This window comes from Nestor notabilis, unplaced genomic scaffold (genome assembly GCF_000696875.1).
Source record: "Nestor notabilis isolate BGI_N333 unplaced genomic scaffold, ASM69687v1 scaffold8144, whole genome shotgun sequence".
Lineage (NCBI taxonomy): Eukaryota > Metazoa > Chordata > Aves > Psittaciformes > Psittacidae > Nestor > Nestor notabilis.
The window spans coordinates 27,977-54,360 of NW_009925116.1; the positions used below are offsets into that span (position 1 = coordinate 27,977).

The following is a 26,384-nucleotide window of genomic DNA, read 5'->3' on the forward strand; positions in this document are numbered from 1 at the left end:
TTTTTTTTAACTGTGTTAGTGTTTTCATAATACTACAGAACTATAAAAATAGAGCTCAAGGCAAATATATTTGGCCAAGATTTTGAATGTGAAATAGCATAACCCTAAAAGTAATTCAGAAATATTTCCTGCATTTGCAACAAAGGGATGCTCTAAAGCAAATTGTCAGCATCAGAGATTCATTGCCTTTCAGGAAAAAAAAGGCTTGCAGCAAGCCTGGCAGTCAGATATGCTCATGCGAATGTCATTTAACTACATTTGATTTGTGGTATTAACAAAAATTATTGTGCTATCTGAAGCCATAAGCAATTTTCCCACCAAGACTGGGTTCTGAGGCACGATGTGAATTAGGTCAAGTAGTATTTATTAACAGTAATTATGCACAACACTAGACCTTATCAGTTCTAGCACATTCCATCAAATGCAGTGATGGAAGCAGCCTTGGAAAAAAAGTAAGTCATACCATTAGAGGTTTCCACTCCGGGAATGGTGTTCATTGGTGTGAATCACGTATCAGCCCACAGCGAGTCCCCACCTGAGTTCTTGACTGGCTTACAGTCCTACCTTCAGGTGGACCTCTTCAGAAACATGCCCAGGGCACCATGGTGAGTGGTGGCTTCATTGCACAAATGAGCAGCAGCAGTAACAAGCATGGTGCACTGCCGAGGGCCCAGCGCCAGGATTTCTGGGCTGGCCTATGTATTTCTTAGTTAGCCAGGCTCTTGCAGCCTGAAAAGCACAGTACCAGTCTTCTGAGCTTCCTGTCACAGGCATGAGATGAAAGGTACAGCCAAATATATGTAATTGAAAAGAAGTTTGACAAATATTCAAATATATGTTTTAATGAAAATAGAGTATTTGAATTAATGGCTGCAGATGTACTGCTGTAAACATAATCAGAATCCAGTGGTTTGAGAACAACTCGGAGATGGTGGTCCAGCTGTGGTGCATCTGTTTTGTCCCCTACAAAATAGGTCCTGGGAGAAGAAGTTGGCTCAGGATTAAGACATTAGGCAGCCAGCTGGTGTGCAAGATTCAGCCATGTCTGTGTAAGGCTTCTTAGTGAAGTTCTTCCAGCAGGAGAGGAATAGCTGTGTTCAAACCAGTTCCACTTGTTGCTCAGATGATCGCTGTAGATACACACGTGAATGTTTAGAAAGCTCTTTTAGATTGCTGCAGCACCCAAACTGTATTTGTGGTTAAATATGGGAGTGAGTATCAACTAGCAGAGCAGTACTGTTAGCTCTCGTCAGTGCCTTTTTGTAACCTATGCCTCTGTCACTGCTTTCCCATCTGGGAAATAATGGTAGTAACATTTCCTTGCCTGACAGATTTGTGGTGAGGCTGGATTTCAGATAGTTTGCAAACTGCTTTGATTAGCTTGGATGCAAGGTGCTAACAAGTGCTATTTCCTGTCCCCCTCTGATACTGTATTGCTGTCCCACATGCTTAGTTTCTAGTAACTTCTGTGATGATTTGCCTACAGTCAAAATGATAAGGATATAACTATAAGGATTTTTTGGATCCTGTGTAGCACGATCATCAGCAGTGGTGGAAGACAGTGCTACTGAAATGTCGGTATGTCAGTTTTCCCACCTGTGAAAATCAGCTTTTGTATTTGTGGTTGCCTGTGAACAAAGACAAGGCAGGACTTGTAGATCAAGGTAGTATTTTTTCCATTAGTCAAAACTACATCTCATGCACACCAGAAGGTTTGTTTTTTTTAATCTGTAATAACTAGTCTAGTAAAAGATCTGAATTCCTCTACAAAAATTGCCTTGCCCTTGGTTTGTAATGGGTGAGGCAATACGGTCATTCAGCAAATTTTGTATGATGAGTCCACTATTAAAGGTGGCTCTTCAACTCCATCTACTTGGAGGTGAGGATGCTGAGGACATAAGCAAATGGCTGATGATGAGTAAGAAAGGTAAAGTTTCCCTTGCTGTTTTTTTTTTCCCTGCCATTTAGCTGCCAGATATTCCCACAGCCACATTCAAAGGCAGAAAGTGTGGAAGCACTCGCAGGCTGCTTTCAGACTGATTCCCAGCGTCTAGTTCACTGTTTCCTCTGTGGCATTCCTAGCTGGATTGCTGCACAAATGCGCTTCTCTGCTCTGTCTTGAATAACTTCACCAACAATGTGATGCTATTGCATTGGCATGTCAGACATTCAGGTAGTCTAGTCCTCTGCTTCTGCTTTTGAATTTGATGGTAGCCAGGAACTTTGGACTTTATTACCACAAAGCTCAGGAAATACAGTAATTAGTATAAGTGTGCAAATAGGTAACTGTTGACATTAATGAAAGCGTAACTGGCATGTAGCTCCCAGGACACCACTGCTGAGTCAGCTCCACTGTACGTAAACATTCACTGGCTCTGCATTAACTGCGGTGTAAGAAGAGCTGCTGTTCCTCATGAAAAGATACCTCATTGTAAATAGACAAATCCGTGGCATTTATGCAGATCCGAGTTTTCTGCGAATTGATGGCTCATCAGAATTGGTCACCTAATTACGGTAGCTGGGCTGTAATTGGCACTCCAATTAGCTTTGATTACAGCAGACAGCTGTTTATAGGAAGCCGTGGTTTGTAAACTTGAAAAATGGCTGTAATGTGTCTGAGAGATGCTTGGTCAGAGGGATGTTTTGTTTGTACATTCACAATCAAGGAGGAGGTGTCTGCAGCACTGAAAACTCTTATGCTGTTTCCTCCCTCCAGGACAAGTAGCTACCTTGTGCTGACTCCTCTGGGGTCAGAAGATGATGCAGGGAGAAGAGCCTTTTTACACCATAGCATCTGCATGCTTTTCATACACCTTAGAGTAATAACACCTATTAAAACTCCCAAAAGTCATGAAGAGAAGGCTATAAAAGAAAGCTTTGCTATGTTCTGTGCGAAATTCTCTTATATATCTTGTGAAAACAACCATTTTTATTCTATCACAAGCCCAACTGAAGAAAGCTAATACCTAAAGACAAAACTTTCCAGAGAAATTAACATTTCAAGCTTCCTGCCGTATGTTAATTTTCACAGACAGTTTGAGCCTGTGCTAATGGAAAATATTTCAACATAGGAACAATTAATACTATTGGAATACACTAGTGAAATTGAATATTACAGTAAAATTAAACTGTTGTGGTATTTTTGGTTGGGTTGGGTTTTTTTTTGTGGAATCATAAAACATTCAAAAGCACAGTCAGAATATTTTTTCAAAAAGATGAGAAAATGTTTGTTGTTTTTACCATGTGGTACATCATAGAGCATCCTCGATGTACCTGTGTGTAAAACAGAAACGATAAATCATTAAGAAGAAAAAAAAATGTATTTATGCACACACAAAATCTAGAATATTTTGATTACAAAACTTACACCTTCAGTAGTGGAAAGACATGAAATAGATGGTGATTTTTAAAAATCAAATATTTTAGAGAACAGTTAAAAGATTAGAAGCTGGGAGATTTTGAGGAGTTATATTGCCTTATAGTTATATAGCGTTTTCCCAGTGCCACATTAAAGAAGTATTCTGAATTTACAGAGGGACAAAGGTGATTATGTTGCTGTGGTTTACACAGTTGTGAGAAGGTAGGGAGCCACTGCTCAGAAGCCAGCTACCCTGTTGTTCAGCCATATCAAATGGCCTACAGATTAACAGATTTTTGTCTGCATAAGTACTCCTCATAGATAAGGCTTTGGCAAGCCAAAAATTTCCCTGGTCAGATGCTGCAGTTGAATCCAAGATTGCATACGTCTGACACTAACTTGCTATAGTCCTTACTTGTGTTATTTAATTTGGATTTACCATTTTGCCAAAGGTTGCAATTACTTTTACTTGCTAAAGACTACATTTATATCTGAAAAGTAGTAAAGCTGACCTACTCCAGAGAGATGAGTAAAACATTATTCAGTTGCTAATATAGCTTAGATCAAGGGGCACAGCCATTTTCTTATCTTTCCAGCTTTCTAAAGGAGGCCTTTGGGACTCCCTTATTGAAGTCAAAGTTACAACTTCTTCAAAAAGAACACACCAAAAATTTGAAGCCAAAGTGTTTTCCATACACTACATCTGTTAAATCAGAGGCAATCTTTACCCGCAAATACTGCATCACCAAATCCCAGGGCAGGGGATTCCCCTGAGAGCCCGTTGCATCAATGTTCCTGTTCCTAGAGGTGTGCTGACATCTGACAGGGATACTCATGACTGCACTGCCAAAAGTGCTGACTATAATAACGGATAATACTGAAGTTCCTCTTCTACCACTTGCCAAAAAAGTCTGTTCAGAATTCAACGTGTGAGGGTAAATTCAGGCTCCGTCAGAGCCAGTTGGAGCTTTGCCATCAACTTTGATGGGGCCAGGATTCCATCCGTCATGTCTTATGCATAACATAATGCAATTTCTTCACAAAGCCAAATGGTAGTTCTGCTGTAGTCAGTTGCAAAACACATTGTACACGTCCTTCATTTAGACTAGAATTTGACTCATTGTCTTCAGCGGCCCAAGATGTAACTCTCATACTAGTGCTTCTCTGTTGCAGATCTGTTGTGCTGCTTGTTCTTGCACAAATGAATCAAACATCCAACTCTGCAATGCCAATTCTAGCAAAACTCTGGAAGAGATACATACTGATAGAGCAAGAATCTTGAATTTAGATACAGAAAAACAAGTGAAGTCAAATATAGTAATATCTATATGTAATAAGGAGTTTAAGCAGCATCAGTGTTTGCTACTAATCTGTGATCTTAAACAGCCGGTTATCTAGGAAGGAGATTTTCAGCGTACCTTTAAATTAAAATGGGTGGCCTGGACTAAGCCAAGAAACAGGTTTCGAGGTAGAACAGGGTCCCTTGAGGACATGGGATTAAGGGCATAAGGGCTGGGGAACCACTGCAACACAATCACTACTGCATTTGAATGTTACACACCTAAACTAGCAAGATTTCACCAATTTGTGCCATGAATTGTAGGAGGCGCTACAGGTAATACAACGTGAAAAGTATTGCTATAGGAGCTGTAGGGTTTTGACTGCATTAAGATTGCTGACCTCAGCTGGGTCACAGAAATAACTCTGAAAAGAGAGTAAGAACTTCATTTACATCTGCTGAAACTGGTGGCACTTCAGCGAGACTCAGGAGTCATGTATGAGTCCTTTCACTCCTAATGATGTTTGACTGCGTGTTTCTTTTTGTGTCCTGTAATGATGTTATCTGTCAAACAAATTAAATATCAGGTCACTCACTTCAGCTCACTCCCCTTCTTTTTATTAATTCACTTTCAATTAATTATTATTATTTCAGGTGAGCTTAGGTTTTTTTCCTCTCTCATTTATTCTGATATGATCAGTTCAGGGGGCTGAACTGCAAAAATAACCACATTACTAATTCTGAAGTCTGTATGCAGATACAAGAAAGTGCATGTACAGTGGGGGTACGTGGCATTAAAAAGGGATTTAGGAGTTTTGTGTTTTGGAAAGGTAAGTCAGTGATATTTACCACATGCAAACAGGTGCACACATTGCAGGGAAGTTATGTGCTTTCCCCACATTTCATATGTTTTAGATAATTCTGTTTGTGACACTGAAAGCTGCTTCACTGCTTAGAAGTAATTGTTTTGGAATGGCAGCATAAGGTCCTTTATTGTGGAGACAAGAGGAAAATAGCATCTTATATTAAGATGATAAGCTAAATTCCGTGCCTTTAGAGTTAAATGATTAAAACTACATTATCTTTTTTTCTATAGGTATTAATAGCAGCATATCTGCTCACTGGTTCTGCTGGTGTGGAAGTCTGGCACAAGCCTGTTCTCTTTGGTTTTTACATTACAGATGCATTAGTAATCTTACTTATAGGTAAGTGTCCAAATCCATGCAAAACTGTATTGCTTTTTAATTATTTTGGTAAGATATTTCTTATATTTTCTTCTTTTTTTCATCTTTTTCTTTTTCTTTTTTTCCTTTTGTAAGTGTTGGCTAGTCTAAAAATCCCACATGAATAGGCCTGACTTAAAAGACTAAACCTGGAAAACTTTACGAAAGTAGATAATTTTGTAATCATTTTTCCTCACTGAATTACTATCTGTTACACATAAATAATACAAAAAATGTTCCTTATCTGGAACAAGTCACTCATATTTACATATATTATAAGTTTAATGTTTTGGCCTGAAGCACACTATGCTCCAAAATGTTATAGATAGAGTTAATAAAGACATCATTAAATAGTCTTATGAGGCACAACAGTAAATCTGAAAAAGAACCAGGTGAATTGTAAGCTCTTCTTTAGAATTACTTTCAGAACACAAGTGATGCATTTTGCACACACAGCAATAGTCTATTTGCTCATCATTTGATACCGTCTGTTTAGTTTGAAATAAGCATTGACCATTTTTTGACTGCTGTAGCTAGACTGAGAACAGAGGCAGCTAAATTTTAATGAGTTAAACCCATGGTAGTCTTAGCTAAAAACGTGTGTGTGCAAAATGGCTTTGGTGTGTCGCTTGGAAGATGAAGAAATTGGCGTATAAATTTGAGGGATTTTTATATAAACATACAAGTGATGAGAAGAGGAAACAAAAAAACTCTGTTTGACACAGAGAATTTAGACTTACATCCCAAGAAACTTCTTCAGTCCTTGAGCCAAATGGAGGACTTGGATATATAGGTGCCCACCCAATGCTGACACTAACTAGGAGCCATCTGAGCATTTCAGGGGAGACTTTTGGACCCACTGCATTGACATGTGCTCTCAACACCCTTTCTCATGGTGAGGTCTTCAGCAGGTACTGCCTTCAGCCTCAGCAGTGCTTCCTAGAATTCTCAGATCGGAATGGACTCTGCATTCAAGCTGTGCTTTCTAATGAGTACAAGTGTAAAAGGACATGGTTTTGCAGTCCTTTGTGCTTTACCCAGAGCAAAACTGACCACGTGTAACCAAGATTTTATAGTCTTTTTCTTCTCAGGCCTGTTTTAGGCACTCTGAGCAAAAGAAAGAAAGGGGGGAATAAAACAACGGTTGCCTTTCCAGTAGTTAACGATTTCAGCTTGTCAGCGGTGAAATCTGGTGCCCTCTGGTGGCTGGCAGGGCGGGGGGATAGGGAGTGATTTGTGCTCTTGAAGAAGCACCACAAGTCCACGAGGGATGGATGCTGGCTTGCCCACAAGCGGCAGGTTAGGCCTGTGTTGGCATGATGTGCTAGCACGGGCTGCTCCATTGAACTCGCTTGTTCTGTGCTACATGCATGGCTGCTTTTGTTCCTGTCACTAAGGCACATTGACAGCCTGTTCAGTGAGTACACTGATGGCTTCTCTTGTGCTTGGGAAGCCATGGGTGAAGGTTTAATTCAAACTGCTCAATGTATTGGGAAGATTTGTGGTAGGGAAGCATGTCAATGTCATAAAATCTGCAGAAGTGAGCATTCTTTTTCATATTCTACCAAAACCAGCTGCAAAGCAAGGTTTGATGGACTATTCCATTAGCATTAGAAAGAAGTACTGCTTCTGTCTCATGTGGTACACTTGCATGAATGGAACTGTGAGCAGAGAATTGAGTATTTCTTCCAGCATTGTCCTAAGCAGAGTAGGCATAAGTAAGAGCCAAAAGATTTATTTTAAAACACACTCTCACACTCTCTCCACAATGCCATTAACAGGGCCACTCTTGCAGCTTAGTTATAGCTAAATATGGGTTTAAAGTAATGCAAGAAATGATCTTGCTTGACTCTACGTTACAAAATTGTCACAGTGCATAGTAAATACCTTAAAAAACAGACACTAAATTTAGATATTAAAAACAAGCAGAATCTTTCCACTGAGGATCATGCTCATCCAGAAAGCACAGGTTTGAATCTCAGCTCAGCAACAGTGATTAAGGTGGTTATCATTGGATAACCTGCATGCAGTGAATATGGATATATAAAGTTTTTAGAAGCTTGCAGTAAATTGCAGGACTCCACTGTGATTGCAGGAGAAGTGTTGATGTAACCTGCACCAACAGCTAAGGCAGACAGGAAGATGAAATTATTCCCTCTCTCTTAAAGAGGCTGCAGCAAGTGTGTCTTGCTCAGCCAGATCCATTTGTATCAGGAAGCCCCCTCTCTGGCATGCTCAGTTAAATGCCTCTGTGGCTAGTTAAAAACCAAAGCGATGTAGTAGGCCCCTGATGCTTTTTACAAGTTAGTTTCCCAGGACCTTGAGAGGAGCCATTAAACCATAACTGGCTGTCCTTAACCATCTGATGGCATTTAGTAGTCACTAGTGGTCCTTCTAACAATGAACCTATAGCTGCTCCATCAATACTTGGCGTTCATTTCACGCTTTTACTGTTCTGCACACAACAGGAGTTCAGCTGCCAAGCCGTCACTTCTCCAAGAACAGCTGGGCTTCAGCTAGTACCTTCTGTAGTGGAAAGGCATCCAAATGAGTTGCACAAGAGTGGAGTTTTTCAGATGTCTTTCATGGGGTTTCCGGGGAAAAAAGCCCCCACCAAACAGGAAGACTAGCCCCCGTATAACCTAAGGATGAACTCTGCAAAAGCACCTCCTCTGAGGAGCTGTGGTATCACCAGGTGACACTCACTCCCTGAAAATAATGGACTTTTTATCAGGTGCCAGACCACACAAAGATATACATAAAAGTGCAGAAATACCAGTGTTTACATTAGATGTTTGAAGAAAGCCTCCCAAGAGAGAGCTTTACGTATGTCCCTGGAAACTCTCTAGCATGCTGTGAACACCTGTAGGGAGGCCATGTCTTGGGCTGCTGAACAGAGACCCTGGAGGACTCTCCTGTGAATCAGAGAAACTTCTGCATAGTATTTTATGGGAATTTTTCACTTGCCTACTGGAATTTGCACAAGCAGTGAGTGCAATTCCATACTGCAGCTCCAAAACGCACACCTAGCTGGTCCCCAAACAAAGGAGGAAGGCCATTTTCCTGTTTCCAGAGTGCACTGTCCTGGCTGCTAGACAGAAATGCCTTTTCTCTCCTAGTGTGAAAGCAGCCAGACCTTTCTAAAGTGATGTGCCTGTGTGCTCAGCTGGAACTAATTACTTCTGCTCTCAGCAAGGCTCCTGTGGATGACACTCCAAAAGCTCTCTTGGGATTTAACCACAGTTGTCCCATAGCATTATCTGGCTAACTAGAGTCCCTTCAAAGGGCAGCACTGGGGTGAGAGCTATCATTTATTTTCACCCCCCCAGGGTATCCCGAATGCCTAACATTCCTTGTCACTGTGCTATCAGGTTGAGAGCAATATAAAATATTTACAATAAGCATTCTAAAACAGTCAATTCCTCACATAAAGTCTGTGGTGCTATAGACTATAAAAAGGTTTTCACTGACAGGTAAACATCAGTAGCTCAGGGAACAGCATTACTAATTGATGATGGTTTCTGTCTCACATTGCACTTAAACGAACTCTAATAGGTGCATGTTCTGAATGAAGCATTTCCCATTCTTGGGACATTCATACTTGCTTTCTGTGAGATAGGTTTTATAATGTCTAATAACATTTGATTCAGGCTGCAATCCTTTCCTCAGCAGAGACATTTATGTCTTGTCTCCTCTACTTGACTGTTCATTTCCATGCAATCTACTGAAAATTTTTTTCAGTTTATTAAATTTATTCAGAATTGACCAGAGGGCTCAGAAGCTTATGGTGGCATGCACATAAACAAGCAAAGTGTTAAAATGTCAGCTTCATTCCTTAGGAAGCCAGGTTGAAAAAATGACTCCTGGATGCACAGAAAGATTCCTGCTCCTCATTAGTATTAATTGCAACCACAAGAATAAGCATTGTGGATAAAGGACCAGTAAAGTGTGGAGTGGATATGTTGTACTTCATCAGTGTGTGGCACATGGGGCAGAGAGTTCTGTGATCCAGACATAGTGGCACATTTGAGTCCACCCCATCTGGTCAACAGTGCCCAGACCTAGCTACTGAAGCCTGTGGCATCAAGTTTTCAGAGTACAGGTTTGAACATGAAATGTGAATGGAGTACTAACATCTGTCAGAGATCGGAAACTTGAACTTCCTTCTAGAGATGGGGCCAAAGCATTCAGAATTTTTTCCTGTGATGTATATTGGATTGAGTTCTGTGCTGACTTTTGCAGAGTGTGTGTTCCTTGAGGTTCACTCCTTCTCTGGGCTATTGAAGTATATAAAACAAGGAGTAAACACATAAATGAAAACATAAAAGCAGCAAAAAACTAATGATGAGACCAACCCACAAGATCTGAAACATGCCAAGTATTTGAATTCTTTCATAGTGGGAAAGCACAGTTAATCCATCTAAACTAGTGCCCTGTCCTTACACGGTGTCCTACAGCCTATATGTCAAAGTAGGACACAGAAGTCCTGCAGTGAGTGGTTATACAGCAGCATGCCTTTTTATCAGTGTCAGAAAATGTTTAGGAGGCCATGGTCAAATTATGAATGGTTTCTGTCCCATATGGATGGAGTCATTTTGTAGTGATTTCCTATAGTTCCCATCGCAAAGCAGCTGACGGTTCTGCCTTACTGATGGATAGTTGAATGATTAAATGCTAAGTGATAGGTTTTCAAAATGTTATCACTCCGACAGGATTTGACTAGCCTTGTTTGAAAAGTCTGGTTAAAGTGAGTTGGCTTCTACGTGTCTGTCACCAATTTAACATTTATTAAAGCATTGTTGTGACAGATTGGATGAGACTTCGTTGAAGTAAAGGGTGTGAAATACTCACCTGTCACTTGAGATATACATAAAAAGCAGTTGAGTTCATGTTTGGAGTAACTCATGTGAACCAGTCAGAACAATAAACCCAGAAAACCAGAGCACTGAAGGCCGGAGGCAGGGCAGTGTCACGGGATACTAATGACAAGTGAGAATGCGCTTGGTGGTGTTAGCTATGAGGAGTCATGTCACGGGCAGTGGGAGCCCCAGAAGAGTCAGACAAGGGGGCTCACCTGGTGGAGTCCTTCTGGAAGCTAGCCTGGGCTTTTCAAATAAAGGCAGCGATTCTCTGGTGCTCAGTTCTTGCTGTGCCCAGAAAAAGAGAATGATGTGTACATGCTGCGTGAACAGCACTACATCAAAGAAACAAACTAATTTCTCAGTCTGTACTAAATCCTTCCAAATGCTAATTGTTAGCTTACAGCTCAGTTCAAGAGAGATAAATGCCGTGAGTACTTCCTAAGACACTGAAAATAAGCTGTAACATCAACAGGCAGGATAAATCCATCCCTTTACAGACTTTATACTCAAGAAGTATCCTAGATGCTAAACATACATTAGCTTTGTGCCTGAAGACAGTGCTTATGTTTACACTGTGCTCTTAATCCCTGTAAAATCATTTCATACTGTGTAGATCTGTTTGGGTGTATTTTTCATGTCCTTCAATTGCTTAATATATTCAGGCTTTACAGGCCCAATTAAGTCTGACAATTATATACTCATTTTCTAAGCTTTTTTTTTTCAATTACTAAGTGGTTCTAAGTTTGCCCTTTTATATAATAATAAAGCATAATTTTATATTTAGTGGACAGCTCAATATGCAATTATCTATTTGCACAGCCAATTAAAAGAGTTGTCTTCTCAAGACATACCTGAGAAAAATCACACTGTTCCATGAAAAGCTACTGTTCAAGTTACAATTGCTTCTGAATGTTTGCCTTTGGATGAAGCTTGCTTCCAGGCACTGATCAGTGTGCTAAACATTCAGTGTGCTAAGACATTTTCATGTGTCTAGTGGCTCTAAATGTGGAAGAAATTACTAAAAACATGGGAAGAGTATTCAAAGATTTTTCCAAGCTAATATTGAGACCTAAATTTTGGCGTGTTTTTTGTCTGTTGGCTAAGAAAGATAAATGATAACATCCCTTCTCTTTAAAAGAAGCATTGACTATGATGAATGATTAACCTAGAGACAGGAAGACGAAGCAGTATACTGAAGAAGGCCACATGGAGGTGTGGGCAATTGAAGAACGAAAGAGGAGGGTTATGGTATTTCATTTGTAGGCTGAAATGCAACTGCAAATGCCTACAGTTAAGAGTTGATTTTTACTGAGCTGAGCTTCTGCAATATGCCCTGGAGAAGGTCTGTGCAGAACTCTTCAGTGCCTCCTAAATGGGAGGAATGCTCTGGGCAATTTTTCTTGTGGGGAGCACAGCAGGGATGGAAGGATTCTTTCCTGAATAAATTCCCATGTTTCCATTGTGGTGTCCACCTAGAACTACATGTCTGTGTTGCGCTGTCTCATTTTGAACTTTTAACTATCAGGAAGAGCTAATTCTTAACAGATAATATCTCAACACTTTTCTAAGGGTGGTTCACTTGTCAGGAACTTAACAACAAATGTGATTTTTCATAGCAAAGGTGCAGAAAAGATAAACAGCTAGGGTAAACATTGTCCTTTCTTGGAAGCAGTATAATTTATTTAAAAAGAGTGGCTTAGGTGTCCCAACTACCTTCTTGGAATTGCTTCTTTATGTACTGGTGTTTACAGGCTGTGAAGTTTGGTGTATTCAGGAAGGTGGGTACTTGCAGAAGGCTCTCTGCCTTTGTCTGAACGCCAGCGTGGGGTTGTTCTCTTGATTACTGAAATAGCATTTTCTAGAACTGACAGTGGTGTCAGCAGTTCATTTCTGGCCATACTGTCTCTTTCGCCACAATGGGCAAGTCTGTGTTTTGCACAAATGCCTAAATTAACTCACATACATCAGCCACACTAAGTAATTGCAGTGTGTCACAGAAACAACCTGACTGTCTTTCAGCTTAGTTACATGAGGGTTTAAGATGCTCTCATACGATTAAACTTAAATACATTACTGTTAGTTAGAACTAACACAGGGAACAAATTGCACAGTGGTATCCATCACAGCTAGCATTTTGGGTTTTTTAATTCACTCAGCAATATCACACAGCATCTCACTCATTTAGAATTGAATTTGAAATTACCAAATGCAATCTAAAGTTGTCACTAAAATTTGTGGAATTACCTTTTACACACACGTGTGTATATATATGGTTGTCTGTGTATGTGTGTGTATGTATCTGTGTGTTTACGCATATATATATATATATATTTAGAAAACGAGATAATGCCTTTATTTCTGACATGTCTCTAATCCTGAATTCCTGAATGCATTTGGTTTGGATTCTGTTCTTAGTTTCTTTGTTTGTCTGTTTTGTTTTATATGTTTGTTTAATAAGGTTTGCAACTGCTTATTTCTCTGAAAAGGGAGTCAAGATAGTGCAAGACAAAGGACTGACTCCAGAATTGTACCTGAATATGAGGATTTGGGTTGATACCTTCAGCGTAGTGTGACACAACAATTCCCTGTATCTGCGCCACCCATGTGTGCTTTAGTACTTCTGCCTTTAATATAGGCCTGTCTTCTTACAGTTTGGTCTCAGATTGTAAATCATCTGGAAAATGGGAAAATATTAAAGGAGGAATTAAAAAATACAGGAAGAGAGTAGTAGTTCTAGTAACACTTGAGAAGTTCTATTTTCTGTAATGTGTTAAAAATGTTTAATGCACTGAACTTCATTTCTTAATGATTTTAAAACAAAATATGTGTTTTTTAGGACTGTTTTTAAAAAACAAAAAAGCTCCACCACCATTGGCAGAGACACCAGTGGCTTTGCTTTCCAGGCTGCACCTTTTGTTCCCCAGACCATCAGGGAATGGCAGCAATGCGGAAGCAGCAGTTTTGCTCCTGGGCACAAAGGGATTCTTAATGCCAATTAAAAGGCAGACTTAATGAGTACCGAAAGCAGCCCCCAAGCCAGGCCTCCTTAGCTAAAAAAAGATGGGAAAGCAACATGTTGTAGGAAATGATGGAATTTTGAAAATCCCATAAGAAACAGGGGAACACCCTTTGCTTTCCCTTCTGCATCCTCAGCTCTCACTCTGCTGAAAGCGAAGCCATATAAAGATAGAGAGGAGTAACTGGTGTAACTGCCCCATTCGGAAAGTGGCTTTTAGCTAACTGGGGGATTGTTTGTGGTCGGTGTGTTATTTCTTACTAAAATGGCACTTCATAAAAATAACAAATTGTTGGCAGCCATTGCTCTTTGAATTCTATTTCTAGTTCTAGTCTCTATTTCTGTTTCCCTCAGTTGCTTTTCTCCCAACAAATCAAACTTCAGGATTGCAGCAGGAAATTTAGATTTAACCTCAAGAGTCAATGTTTTGTCTCATGTCTGCTCTAATGTGATGCAGATGTTGGAACTGCTGTACGTAACTCAAGATTTTATTGAACTAGCCCTCCCTGCCTAATAGGAAACATAGCTAACCGGAGTGCACACTAACCACAGATCACTCTCAAGGTACTAAGCCTGGGAGTTTTAGAAATATAGTTGCAAAATTCTTGGGATGTTCCTTCAATTGCACGTCCTTCAGCTGTTGGATAAGGAGCTTCTGCTATGGTAAAGCATTAGGGGTCTTTATCTTACTTGTTCGAAAAAGCAAAGCCAGGAAGTAAAAATGCAATACCTGAAACTATTCACAGGCTGGATATTCTTTTTTCCCTCAATTCTTTGATTCTCCCTCTTTCTTTATAAGATAACCAGAAAAAAATGGAGAAGTAGATGATCTCTTGCATCCCTTTTTACTGCTCCCGTTTTCCAACAATCCTCATCTCCACTATTCTTGCTTTTTGTTTTAGTGTTCCTTCTCTTGAGTTGCCACTGTGGCCAGAGCATGCTAAACACTTGGGTATGTCTTTGATGAGGACTGAATGAATGTTAAACACCAACATTTCTCAAGACTCTGCTATGCCATGTTAGCCCCAGTACACTGTCATCTGAAATCAGTTCCTTCCTCTATTCATTCTTATTTTTCCTTATTTACAAAAATTGTTTCTAATAATGACATTAATTTTGCTACTTTTCTATACAAGCAATACACTATGTTTCTTAAATGAGATTTTTTTTTTCAGGTAAAACCAGAAGGTTTACAACATCAGAGTGCTTTTCTTGACCATAACATAATAGGAATTATGTACTAATTTAGTGCACCAAAACAATCCTTGTGTCTTTTAACATCAAAGCTGGGCAGATATATGTTACCTAGAGCAATCTTCAAGCAGCAAAGAGAACAGGAAAAAGCCCTCGATACACAGAAAATGGGGAAACCCCACAAACCTAAGAGCTCTGCAGGGAAACAGAGATTAAGGGTCTTATATACCTTTTCACCCAGTTAGGCTGACTCCACCCCTGGCGGTGTTCAAGGCCAGGCTGGACAGAGCCTTGGGCGACGTGGTTTAGTGTGTGGTGTCCCTGCTCATGGCAGGGGGGTTGGAACTAGATGATCTTAAGGTCCTTTCCAACCCAAACCATTCTATGATTCTATGATACTGTGGCTTTTTTTGTTTAAACCTTGGAACTTCCACTTCTTGCTGGAGGACTTCTTTGACCCTTGGATGGACCAGTGTATTTTGGATGTGGTTGTCAGACAGGGTACAGCTGGGTCTTCAGGCACCTCTAGGGCTGCTGGCAGGTGTATTGGTAATACCATCTGCAATACAGATAGACGCAGTGTTAGCAAAGGCAAACTCCTTGTCCTTTGTGGGTTAAAGCTGAGCTCCAGGAAGGTCACAGCTCTTAAAAAAATATAGTAAACCCCCTCACTCATTCAAATGATGGCTGTATCACAGAAATTAACTCATTTCAGCTGCTGTATCAACAAAGCAAATCATTAGTTGAACCTTAGTATATTGAACTATAAACCTGTTATTTCCCCAGTAATGTGGGCAGCTCTGTTTGAGGTTAATTGCCTTTATATATTCCATTGCAAGGTTTTTGGTGGGGTTTTTTTCCTGTATAAACAGAGAGCAGCTTATGCAAAATGGGGCTATGATGTTTCTTGGGTCCAGCAGAGGAACCTGTATGACAAATAACTGATCCTACCTACGAACTACATCAGAATTTAAAAAATGCCGCTCGTTACTCAAGAAAATCTGTACCAGCAACTATCTGTAGCAGCTAACTTTTGGAAGAATGAGGAAGGTTTTGTTATTGCCTAAAGCCTCCAAACTCAGTTTGTATCCTGTTACGAGTACAGGAATACCGAGTCACTGTTAACATAGCACGCTAATTCTGTTACCATATGAGAAAGCTCTGAGGTGATCAGTGTAGCAGAACTGTCATTACATATCAATCTTTTTCTCTTCCAGGCTTCAGTTTATTTCTTTCATTTCCACAAACATTATACAACATCTACAGGTAAGTGAATTAACATTAAATGAGTTCTATCCCCTCCCATTTAATTCTGTATATTTAATGGTTTCTTCAGTTGAGAAATAAATGTAATGCTTGAAGCAGCCTAGCTTCTTTCAGCCAGATGCTGTCCTGATAATGTAGTATAAGGGGTTTTGGGTCAATGTTCTGAATCTGACTGTTGTAACTCCTTTTCCTTCCACTTGCCATTCTCTAGGCAGTCTCACACTGATGAAAGCTCTGTAGTTACAAACAGTCCATGTTATTTGCAGTCAAACGTGACTTTAACTTCTGTCTGTGCTAGGTGAAATCCTGTAGCTGATCATCCTGCGCTCCACAAACTACTTTCTTGTCTTCCAGATCCTTCTGTAAAACTCTCCTCTGTATGAAGGCTGCAGATAATTGCCGTCAGATACAAGCTAGACAGGTGGCAAGCTGTGATTACATCTCAGAGCTGGCTTGCTGCACCTGGGAGTTTTATACACGGCTAGTTTATACTCCGATGGCCTACTTTTAATAATGCTGCCTGCATTCCACTAGTATTTGCTAGCTCATTTCAGTCATCTGTCACATCAGGTCTCTCAGGTCCTAAGTGTCCTGGAGGAGGGACTGTCACTGCCTGTCTTCAGGAATTAGTGGAAATCAATATTAAGATTTAAATTTTGAAGAGACTATAAGACATTATACATTGCTCCTGCGCAGCCCTTTTCATGTCGCAGCACTCGGTGTGGTTCATAAAAGCATGAATGGCCCAAGTTTGGGGCAGGAAGAATGGAGAACCAGGAGATGGGGGGCAGGAAAGGCTGAGGACAGGCAGAAAGGCTGAGCAGCAGCATGAGGGGGCTGGTGACCAGTGGTGCAAGGGACTCTGGTTCGGGGAAGACTGGGGGAAGGAGAGAAGCACCTTGAGCATGTCAGTCTCTGGCAGTAGCAGCATTTAACCAGATGAACATTCAGGATTTTCTTTCTTTTCTTTCATGTCAGGACTTCTTAATGTTTTCCTTTTCAAGTCATCATTCGACATAGTTTCTCCCAGGCCTTCCGGTGGGTTTATGTTTCCTCTGAACAGAAGAGGACAGTAATTTTAAACATCCGGTCAGGTTTGCTTAAAGGATGCACACATAAGCCTTTGGTGATGAGGGATTTGAGCTTTCCAATCATCTCCTCAGTTTCCTCATCCTGCTGCCCGTTCTCAATTGTTACTTTATCAGAAGAATATTCTTCTTTGGAATGAGGAAGATATTCATTGGCTTTTTGTCTAGATGTTTCTATAAATACAAATGTTCAGAGATTTTAAACAGGACATTTCCTAGTACAAAAAAAATGAAGAAATGGTTTAATGGTAGTGACCTTTAGTAAATTAAACCTCTTACTCCTTTTATAACCTCTCAATGAGTTTTGCCTGAGTGAAAAAGATGCAATATACACAAAAGAGCCATTGATCTTAGAGTTAACTTTTTCCTAGTCATTTACTACCTTTAGTAGTACTACCTTTAGAAGACAGCTTGAAACATGCAAGAAAACACAATGAATCATTAATTTTCCTGTACTGTGATCAGCAAAAAAAGCCTCCCCTTTAGGCTACACTTTGGCAACACCACAGGATTGTCTGGCAACATCACCTGAAGATCTAAACAACAGCAACGTGTGCCAGCCATGTGCTTGGCTCTGTTGCCACTGAAAACATGGGGCATATTACTGGAGTAACTTTGTGTCTCATGTCAGAAGTTTCATCCTCTAAAAATGTATGTGCTTTGAATTCACAGCAAGCCTGCATGCTGTACATTTGGATGACAACTACAACAGCGTACTGCAGCTCACTTTGTGTAAGCTTAGTGGTCCATTGCCAGGCAATGATGAGTGGGTGAAGCTGACCAGAAGCTATGTGAATAAACCAGTATAATTTTACTCCAGAAATAAATGTTACTTGAGTATCCTACAATTTCCCTGAAAATACCTGGGTATGCAGCACTTACTTTTGCACAGGTAGTTGTGTTACAAGATGAATTCTTGGGCTGAGTTTAGTTACTGTATGGAAACAGAATAGGTGAATCTTCTTACTCCATAAAATCATTGTATTTATTTACAGAGCACATTTAAAGAAAACACTGAAGAATGACTCTTTGTACGAAGGACTCCTGCCTCTTGTGTCACCTCTGTTGCTGTTCGTGCTTCTTACAGCCTGGGTGGCTTTATCTCCAGTCAACATATTAGCAAAACAACCAAGATTGTTTTTGTGGATGGTTGGGGTTGCTTTCTCAAACGTTATTGTAAGTATGCTAGTGGTGGTGGTATTTAGAGATAGCTTTTTACTTTTATGTGAATAAACAGAAAGAAACAGAAACTGTAGCTAAGCCTCAGCAAAATCATGCAGCTCTTCTACCTCTGAGCAGACTGCAGTTTATTAGACAGTAAGTGCGATGCATATTCTTTAGGGCTAGTTTTTTTCTTTTACCGAAACATCTACCACAGTATTAGAGGCTCTCGTGAATTAAAAATGTATGTGTGTTAGTTGAAATTTTCAGCATTAAAAATGTATGGGTGTTAGTTGGGATTTATAGCATTTTAAAAATGAAAAGCCTGTATGTCCTTTCACCTCCTCTGGTTCCTTATACGTTTCGTCCAGTATCGGAGTAAGGCACAGCAATGCTTTTCTTCTCCATGATAGTCTGACACTGGGTTTCCATTATCTGTTCTGTAGACCACAAATTGCAGCCCATATTTCTCTACCTGCCAGTAACTGAATTTTTCATGCCTTTGACAACATATTTAATTGCCCAGCAGATCCCCTGGGCTAAACACCTGGTCTCAGACCTGGTCTTATAGCCACACAATGTCAGGGAAGGCAATGGCCTCCTGGGAGTGAGTAGATAGATGGGATATTTCCAGCGTTTTTGGTTAAACTAAAAAAGGAAAGGTGCTTATCTGTAGGAGGAGGACTTCTTTTCCCAGTCCCCACAGCTGGCAGTGGGGCTGCCTATGGGGCAAGTCTCAGAAATATCCAGGTCTTGTGTGTGCGAGTCAGTGCTTCAGGACCAGGGGGAGTAATGAATTGGGGAGGAGCACAGAGTATAGTCCCATTTTGCAGTGCTGTGATACACCAAAAGAGAACTGTTCCAAATATTAATAAGCAATCAGTCAAATTGAGTATTATACTTAACATGGTGTAATAATGGTTTAAAACAACGTGAATTCCAACCTCTGGACAGGTGCAATAGTTCAGCCAGAAAAATTATAGCAGATAGATAGCTTTAGCAATTTATGATACCGCCTGGAATGATTCCCAAAGGACTCATAAAACCAGTGTTAATAAAAAAAATCATGATACTGATAATGCTTTGTAAGAAAAACTATTTACATTAGGTACCAATGCTTACTTCTTGCATTATTGAAAGTTAATCAGTTTTTCATGGTTTATCTTTGCATCCTTCAGCTTCCACAGCACAGATAGTAAAGCCAGTATTTTTTTCCCTGTAGTCAGACCCCTACTGCTGCTGTCACAGGATTTCAGGCACTGCACATGGAATGAATGAATTATTTTTCACTCTTCTACAGCTTTCAGAAAGCATAAAATCTATTTTTAACCACATTTAAATTTTAAGTGAAACTTAAATTGATAAAATATTTCAGATGTGTCTAAATACCTTTTTGGTTTTTTGGTAAAGGGCATTTTGTACATGAGGCACGTTTCTTAAGAAGTCTAAACCAGGTAAAACACCCAAATGTGCTTAACTGGTTTTAAAAACGTGAACTTCAAGTGAGGTCATCTTACTATGTTTCAAGAATTCAGTAAAATTAAGCTAATTGCTTTCAGTTAAACCAGGCATTCATTTGTTTAATGCCTTTCTGAATGGGATCCCTTTTTCTGGGCCCCCAGCTATATCTCCAGGGAGTCCACTGCCATGACTGAGCCAAGAAAATGGTGGTTTAGTGCATGAAGGAGTGCTAGAAAAGAAAAACAGGATTGTAAAGTGGCATATATTACCTTCCCTGCCTTCTATACAGTCAATCAGAATATATTTCTGTCACACCATCTAACTGAAATACCAATACACTCTCCCACTGATTAAGTGGTGGCACATTTGATTTGGGATCACAACTTCATGAGCCTGTGTGAAAGCACGAGGTGGCAAACAAATTCTCTTTTTGTAAAGATGTGCTTCAGATTATAAAGCGAAGCGTGTCAAAAGACTCTCTCCAGAAAGAAGTGTGTATGTTGAATTATTTGTAATGAAGTCCTTTAAGACTCAGGGGATACCTTAGAGCAGCCTTCTACTACCCGAAGAGGGCATACAAGAAAGCTAGAGGGAGTTTTTACAAGGCATGTAGTGACAGGAAAAGGGAGAACGGCTTTAAACTGAAAGAGAGTAGATTTAGGTTAGGCATTAGGTAGAAATTCTTCCCTGTGAGGGTGCTGAGGCGCTGGCACAGGTTTCCCAGAGAAGCTGTGGCTGCCCCATCCCTGGCAGTGTTCAAGGCCAGGTTAGACGGGGCTTGGAGCAACCTGGTCTAGTGGAAGGTGTCCCTGCCCATGGCAGAGGTGTTGGAACTAGATGAGCTCTAAGGTCCCTTCCAACCCAAACCAACCTGATTCTACTGATTCTGTGATGACTCACAGACAATGAGGCACAAAGGTGTATCTGTAGTAGTTGTCTCACCAGAAACAGGTCCCATTTTGAACTTGAGCTTTGTTTTCCCCTCATCAAAAGCAAGCTGTAGAGAAAACAGATATGCTTTTGCCTACACCCAGCGCTTCTCACCTGGCTCTTTTTGCTCCAACAGTGCAAGGTGATCATCTGCCAGATGAGCAGCACCCAGCCGGAGCTTTTCCACTGGTTCCTTTTCCCGCTATTTTGAACCTGAGCTTTGTTTTCCCCTCATCAAAAGAAGCAAGCTGTAGAGAAAACAGATATGCTTTTGCCTACACCCAGCGCTTCTCACCTGGCTCTTTTTGCTCCAACAGTGCAAGGTGATCATCTGCCAGATGAGCAGCACCCAGCCGGAGCTTTTCCACTGGTTCCTTTTCCCGCTGGCACTGGTGGTCTATGCAGCCATCTCCGGGCTGCTGGGCTGGATGGAAGAAGCTGTGCTCTCTGTGTTCACTGTGCTGGTCACGGCTGCCCATGTGCACTACGGGGTCTGTGTGGTGAGTGGTCGTGGGAGAACTGTACTGGGGAACGGAGGAAGATGGGGTCTGGGAATGGTTTCTGCATTGTCTAGCTGGGGCACTGATGCAGGAGCCTGGATGTTCAGTTATGGTTGGGTTGTTTTTAACATGTATTGTTTTGTTTAGTCTAAAGTTTATGAAAAGTCGCTTTACTGCAGGCAGTACCTTCTCACACCTGCAGAAACTTCAGAGACTTGAATTATTCCAATGTAGCCGACTGGTTTTGGCTTTAAACACATCACAGTCAGAATATTTATGGGCTGGTTTTTATGCAGCAGTTGACTCATGTGGCATGAATGATCCCACCTCTTTTTTCCTTTTCTTCTTCCTGAGGTTATTTGACTGAAAAAATAGGAAGGTAAAATGCAAAGTGACACAAATAGAACTCATAAAATAAGGTTAAATTTGCTTTGACTCTGCAAGGGAAATAGTTGTCCCAGTTACTAATCTTTTACTGGCCCTCTGTTAGCATCTCTCAGGCTGGAGACATGAATGTTTTTCAGTTCATTCAGTCTTAGCAGTGCATTTTTGTGTCTGCTAGATATCAGTTTTGTCATTTATTGTCATCTGAATTGCTGTTTAAACTCCTTTTTTCTCAGTTAATGCCCTCTTCCTTTAAAGACTATTGCCAAATTATCCTTAGGGAAGTGTCTTAATAGGGGGGTTGCTTTTAGATGAAACACGTTGCATGACAAAGATGTCATTTCACAGGGAGTTCTTCAGCATTTTTTTATTTAAGGTACATCTCTGGGATGCAAGGATTTTTCTTTGAAAGAAGCCTTTTGTCAGCAGACATTAGCATCACAGTAGGCTTTGCCTCAGCATCAATATGGGCCAGTCAGTGGAGGCCAGAATGGAAATCCTTGGTGTGGCTCAGCTCCATCACAGGTTATGTCATCTGTGAATCTGGTCCATAGCAATTTAACTTCCCATAAGTGTGCTGCAAGAGAAATTAAAGACCACAGCTCTTTGTTGATACCTATGTACTTCAAAGTCCCCAAGTATGCTAGGAATGTGGTTGAGTTCTCTCTCTGACCAGAAGACAGATGGCGAATTGTGAAGCGTATCAAAACTGGTTGCTAATCTCTGTGATTCCTCTTTAGGGGAGGCAGCTGAGTGAGCACTTGAACATTTACATCTTTTCCCTGAAGAAACGTGTCCAGGAGTGAACACCTGCACTATGATCAGACTGTAATACTTGACATGGAGATTTGCAACTCTTCTGATATGATACATAGTTGGAATTAATCTGATCAAAATAACCAAAGAATAGATACGTCCGGATATCTGACCCACTGCGACAATGAGCTAAGCAGCAAGATTCTTCATCTCAGAGGAGGATTCCTGTCCAGCAGAGAAGTGTTTACCAAGTTGTTCTGCTGCTGATATTTGTTCTCTCCAGTAATGTCATGTTGCTATCCTCTCTGAAGCTTTTGTCTTCCTCCTCCTTGCCACTGTGTCCAAAGTCCTGGATAAATCCATGACAGGTTCTGTGGGATCCTTGATGGTTTATAAGCAGCACTGTTTTTCCCTAGCCTAGTCACCAGTGGGACCCTGGCAATGCAAACCCTCCGTGGATCTCCTTCCTACTCAGACATCTGTGCCTGCTTCATTTTCCATATTTATTTTCTCACAACTCATTTCTTCCATACAACCTCCTGAAGGGCTTATGCACATTCAGGCTTTCCCTCACCATGCATGAACGTGTGAAGAAAAGAGAATGAGCTCAGAAAGCTATGGGAACAGTAAAGTGTTTTTAAAATGCGTGGGGCTCTTTTTGCCCAGCATTAAGATGAATCTCAGCTGACCTGCATCTGTCAGAAGTGCAGGCTCCTTGCAGCAGCACCTGCCTTTATACTCATTTTCTAGGTAGTAACAAGCACATTGTTGGTGTTTCAGTAGCTACAAGCAATATACCCTACAAAGGTAACCAGCTGAGAGTAAATCTGGCCAACAAACCTTTGAAGATTCTCGTATTTCACTGCAAAACTAGTTAGTCAAACATCACCTATGAGCGCAAAATACAAAGCAAATCATTCTTTGCCTGTGTGTTTGAAACAAATTCTTGTGGTTTTAGATTGGGGGGGGGGAAGACAAGAAAGCTTTTTTGAAACATTACATGTTTACATGCAGATGTAAACCACTCATTTCATCTATAATATATGTAGGTTTTCTGTGTGCCTTGAAGGAAGGAGTAAGAATTTAAGTTTCATCTCTTTTCATATGCTACCCTAGCCAGAGGGACACTTTGTGGCCTTGAAGCACTAATGAAACAATCTGTCCACTTTCCCCAAGGTAAGCACTAGATTACACTTCTTACTTGGAGGGATGTGATTGATGGACTGGCATGTTTATTAACTAGCTAACTATCTCGCTTGCCAGAAGCTGGGCAGAAGCATAGTTGTTGAGCTGCTGAGCCTTAAGTTCACCTTTTACAGTTCTTAGACCATTTCTGTGGTTTATCACTAGCCTTATTATTTTTTCCCCCATTAATGTGCCCTCATCAGTAGCTCTTATTAATATTTTCAGCTGAGCACTGACTTGTCGTATCAACAGCTTCAGTATAAGTTCGTACTGCCTGTTAGAGCAGTTGATCTACCACAACATCAGTTGGGCTGATTTCCCCTGTCAGCACTTACTGCAGGTACCAGGGGACAAGCCAGCACATCAGCTTCCCCTCTTCACAAAGCAGAAAATTTAAACCAACTTGCAAAGTTTCTTATGGTTTGAAAATACGCACTTTCCACCTACTAAACAAACATGCTGAGGGTCCCATCCCCTAAACGAACATCATACTACAATCATGGTTCAAGCAGCTTAAAGTTTGAGTTAAGCAGAGGACACAGGTCATCCTGTTAAAGCTGGTTGGAGCTATTCCAGAGAGCCCTGCAGGGAAGAGGGGCTCCTGTACGCAGCACCACTGTGGTCCAGCTCCAGGGCTGGAACAAAGAGAGGGGTCTTCCAGCCTTCCTCCTCACTGGGAGGGTGACCATGCATGATGCCCAGGCAGCGTGGGGTCTCCCCAGTGCTACTGCCTATCTATCTGCCCAAGGACTCTTTCTCAAAGAAGACTGACAGCTGTTTATTTAATGAGGGCTGCTAAAAAAGGCAGTTCTGTGTTTGAAGGGGAACAAGTTTGACGGAGACATACACCCAGCAATGTTTGATGAAGTCAAATACTATGACCAATACCACCTACAATGCCACAAAAGTCTCACCTATTTCAGCAGTTTATATTTAACCCGTTCATTGAAAGTATCTGGAGGAAGCCCTGACTAGAAAGCAATTAGAATACAGTAAAGAAAAATACCTCTGGATTGAATGTGGTTGTACTGGAGGCACTCTGTGGACAGGGTTCCCTTTTCCCTCTGCCTTGCACTTATTTATGAAACAGTTGGAAATAAGGGTGCCAGAAGCTGCACAATCTGATGCACTGTAATGGAGTATTTTGAATATATTTCATTAAATGAAACTATGAAACTTGAACTGCCACAACCTGCCTGCACTTGTACCTTTCTAAAGAGAAATATGGTATCACTTTCAAAGGAAATTAAGCTCCACTCAGCGTTCTCACATTCTATATGAAGACGTGGCAAATAACTAACTTTCTTTTTCCTTTTTGAAACAACTTGTCACTACAATCTCTAGAAAGACAAGTGTAAAAAGAGACCGTGTATTGCACAGTGTATATATTGAATTGTAGCCATCTGAGATGGTAACTGGTTCAATTGAATTGGAATAAAAATGCTTTGTTCCTAGGGCAGCATGGTCACAGATTTATTCTGCAAAGTCAGATAATGGTATGTACATCACCTAACAGCCACAACATTATGGCAGAAAGTTTTCAACTATTTGAACTGGAAAGTAAACAACTTTTTTATGCTGAGGATTTGCACTAGCCCAAAGACATGCTTCTTCCCAGTCTTATGAGAAGCAACCAAACTAGCGCAGCTGTCCCAGGTTTGAGCGCCTGGGTTGGAAATGGGCTTCATCCTCCCCATCTCTCTTAGAAACCTTCCCTAAGTGGGGCTGGGCAGTGGTTCAGCCCCAGGAATACCTGAAGGCAGCAGAGGGGCCTAAGCTGATCTTCTAGTTGTGACACACAACCAGGTAGCTTCATTTCATGTCAGAAAGAGGTCCTGACCTAAGGCTCAAAGCCCTGGAGATTTAGCAGCAACTACTTGCAGCTATATTGCTCATGCTGCAAAAGAGCTGTAAGAATTACAATTATTTCCCCTTTTTCTTCCAAACCCCTAGCTTTTTAGTGTACAATGAAAGTGACTTATGTACTGCACTGAAGATTCACCCCTGGCTGCTTGGCCACTGCAAGAAAAGTCCACTGGGAGCTTCAGTGCCCTTGTTCTAGTTCTCTACACTTCCTGGCTGCTGCAAGTTTTGCTTTTGCTTCACCAGAACTGAGACAGAACAAGAAATTTAGTAGCCTGAAATTGGAAAGCATTTACCATAAAGAATGTTCTGTTTACATGCACATACATACATTCTCATTTGTAGAAGGAGATACAGTTGCTGAGCTCTTGGGGAAGCAGATATTACCTACACAGACTAAGTGAACCTTTTTCCTAAAGCAGCTGCCTTTTTCTTCCTGCTCCATATACAGTCACTAATGAAGAAAAAAAATACAAATTTAAACCAGAAAAGTATTATTTTAGAATGTTGTGAATAGTCTCTAAGAGCTAGACAGATTTTAACATATTTTTTTATTAAATATGTAAAAAGATAAACGCAAGTTATTCACATATTCAGACAAAAATCTACTCTACCATGCGACAATCTGTGGATAATGTAAAACGACTGATACATCCAAATAAGACTTTTTTGTATCTATTATGCCATTACTTATCTATTTATAATTAATACATATGTTTACATTCCTTTCAGTTTACATTTAATATATAACCAAAGCTTTATGGTGTGCTATTTAGTAAATGTAATTACAAATGCATATTAAAACCATAACAGAAGAATGGGTTACTCACAGGGGATGGGGGATGAAGGACAACTCTT

The 26,384-nt window shown here is 40.6% G+C and overlaps 1 protein-coding gene across 1 annotated transcript in view; it reads left to right on the forward strand.

Moving 5' to 3' along the window:
• The window catches only part of LOC104404464 (ethanolaminephosphotransferase 1-like), a 35,107-nt gene extending 12,579 nt beyond the window's left edge, over positions 1 to 22,528 (forward strand). Inside the window, exons 5-9 of the mRNA XM_010012899.1 lie at positions 5,734 to 5,842; positions 16,150 to 16,198; positions 18,282 to 18,462; positions 21,156 to 21,338; positions 22,463 to 22,528. Coding sequence (XP_010011201.1) covers positions 5,734 to 5,842; positions 16,150 to 16,198; positions 18,282 to 18,462; positions 21,156 to 21,338; positions 22,463 to 22,528 — 588 coding nt within the window. The remainder of the gene's footprint in view (positions 1 to 5,733; positions 5,843 to 16,149; positions 16,199 to 18,281; positions 18,463 to 21,155; positions 21,339 to 22,462) is intronic.
• Positions 22,529 to 26,384: the final 3,856 nt, after the last annotated feature.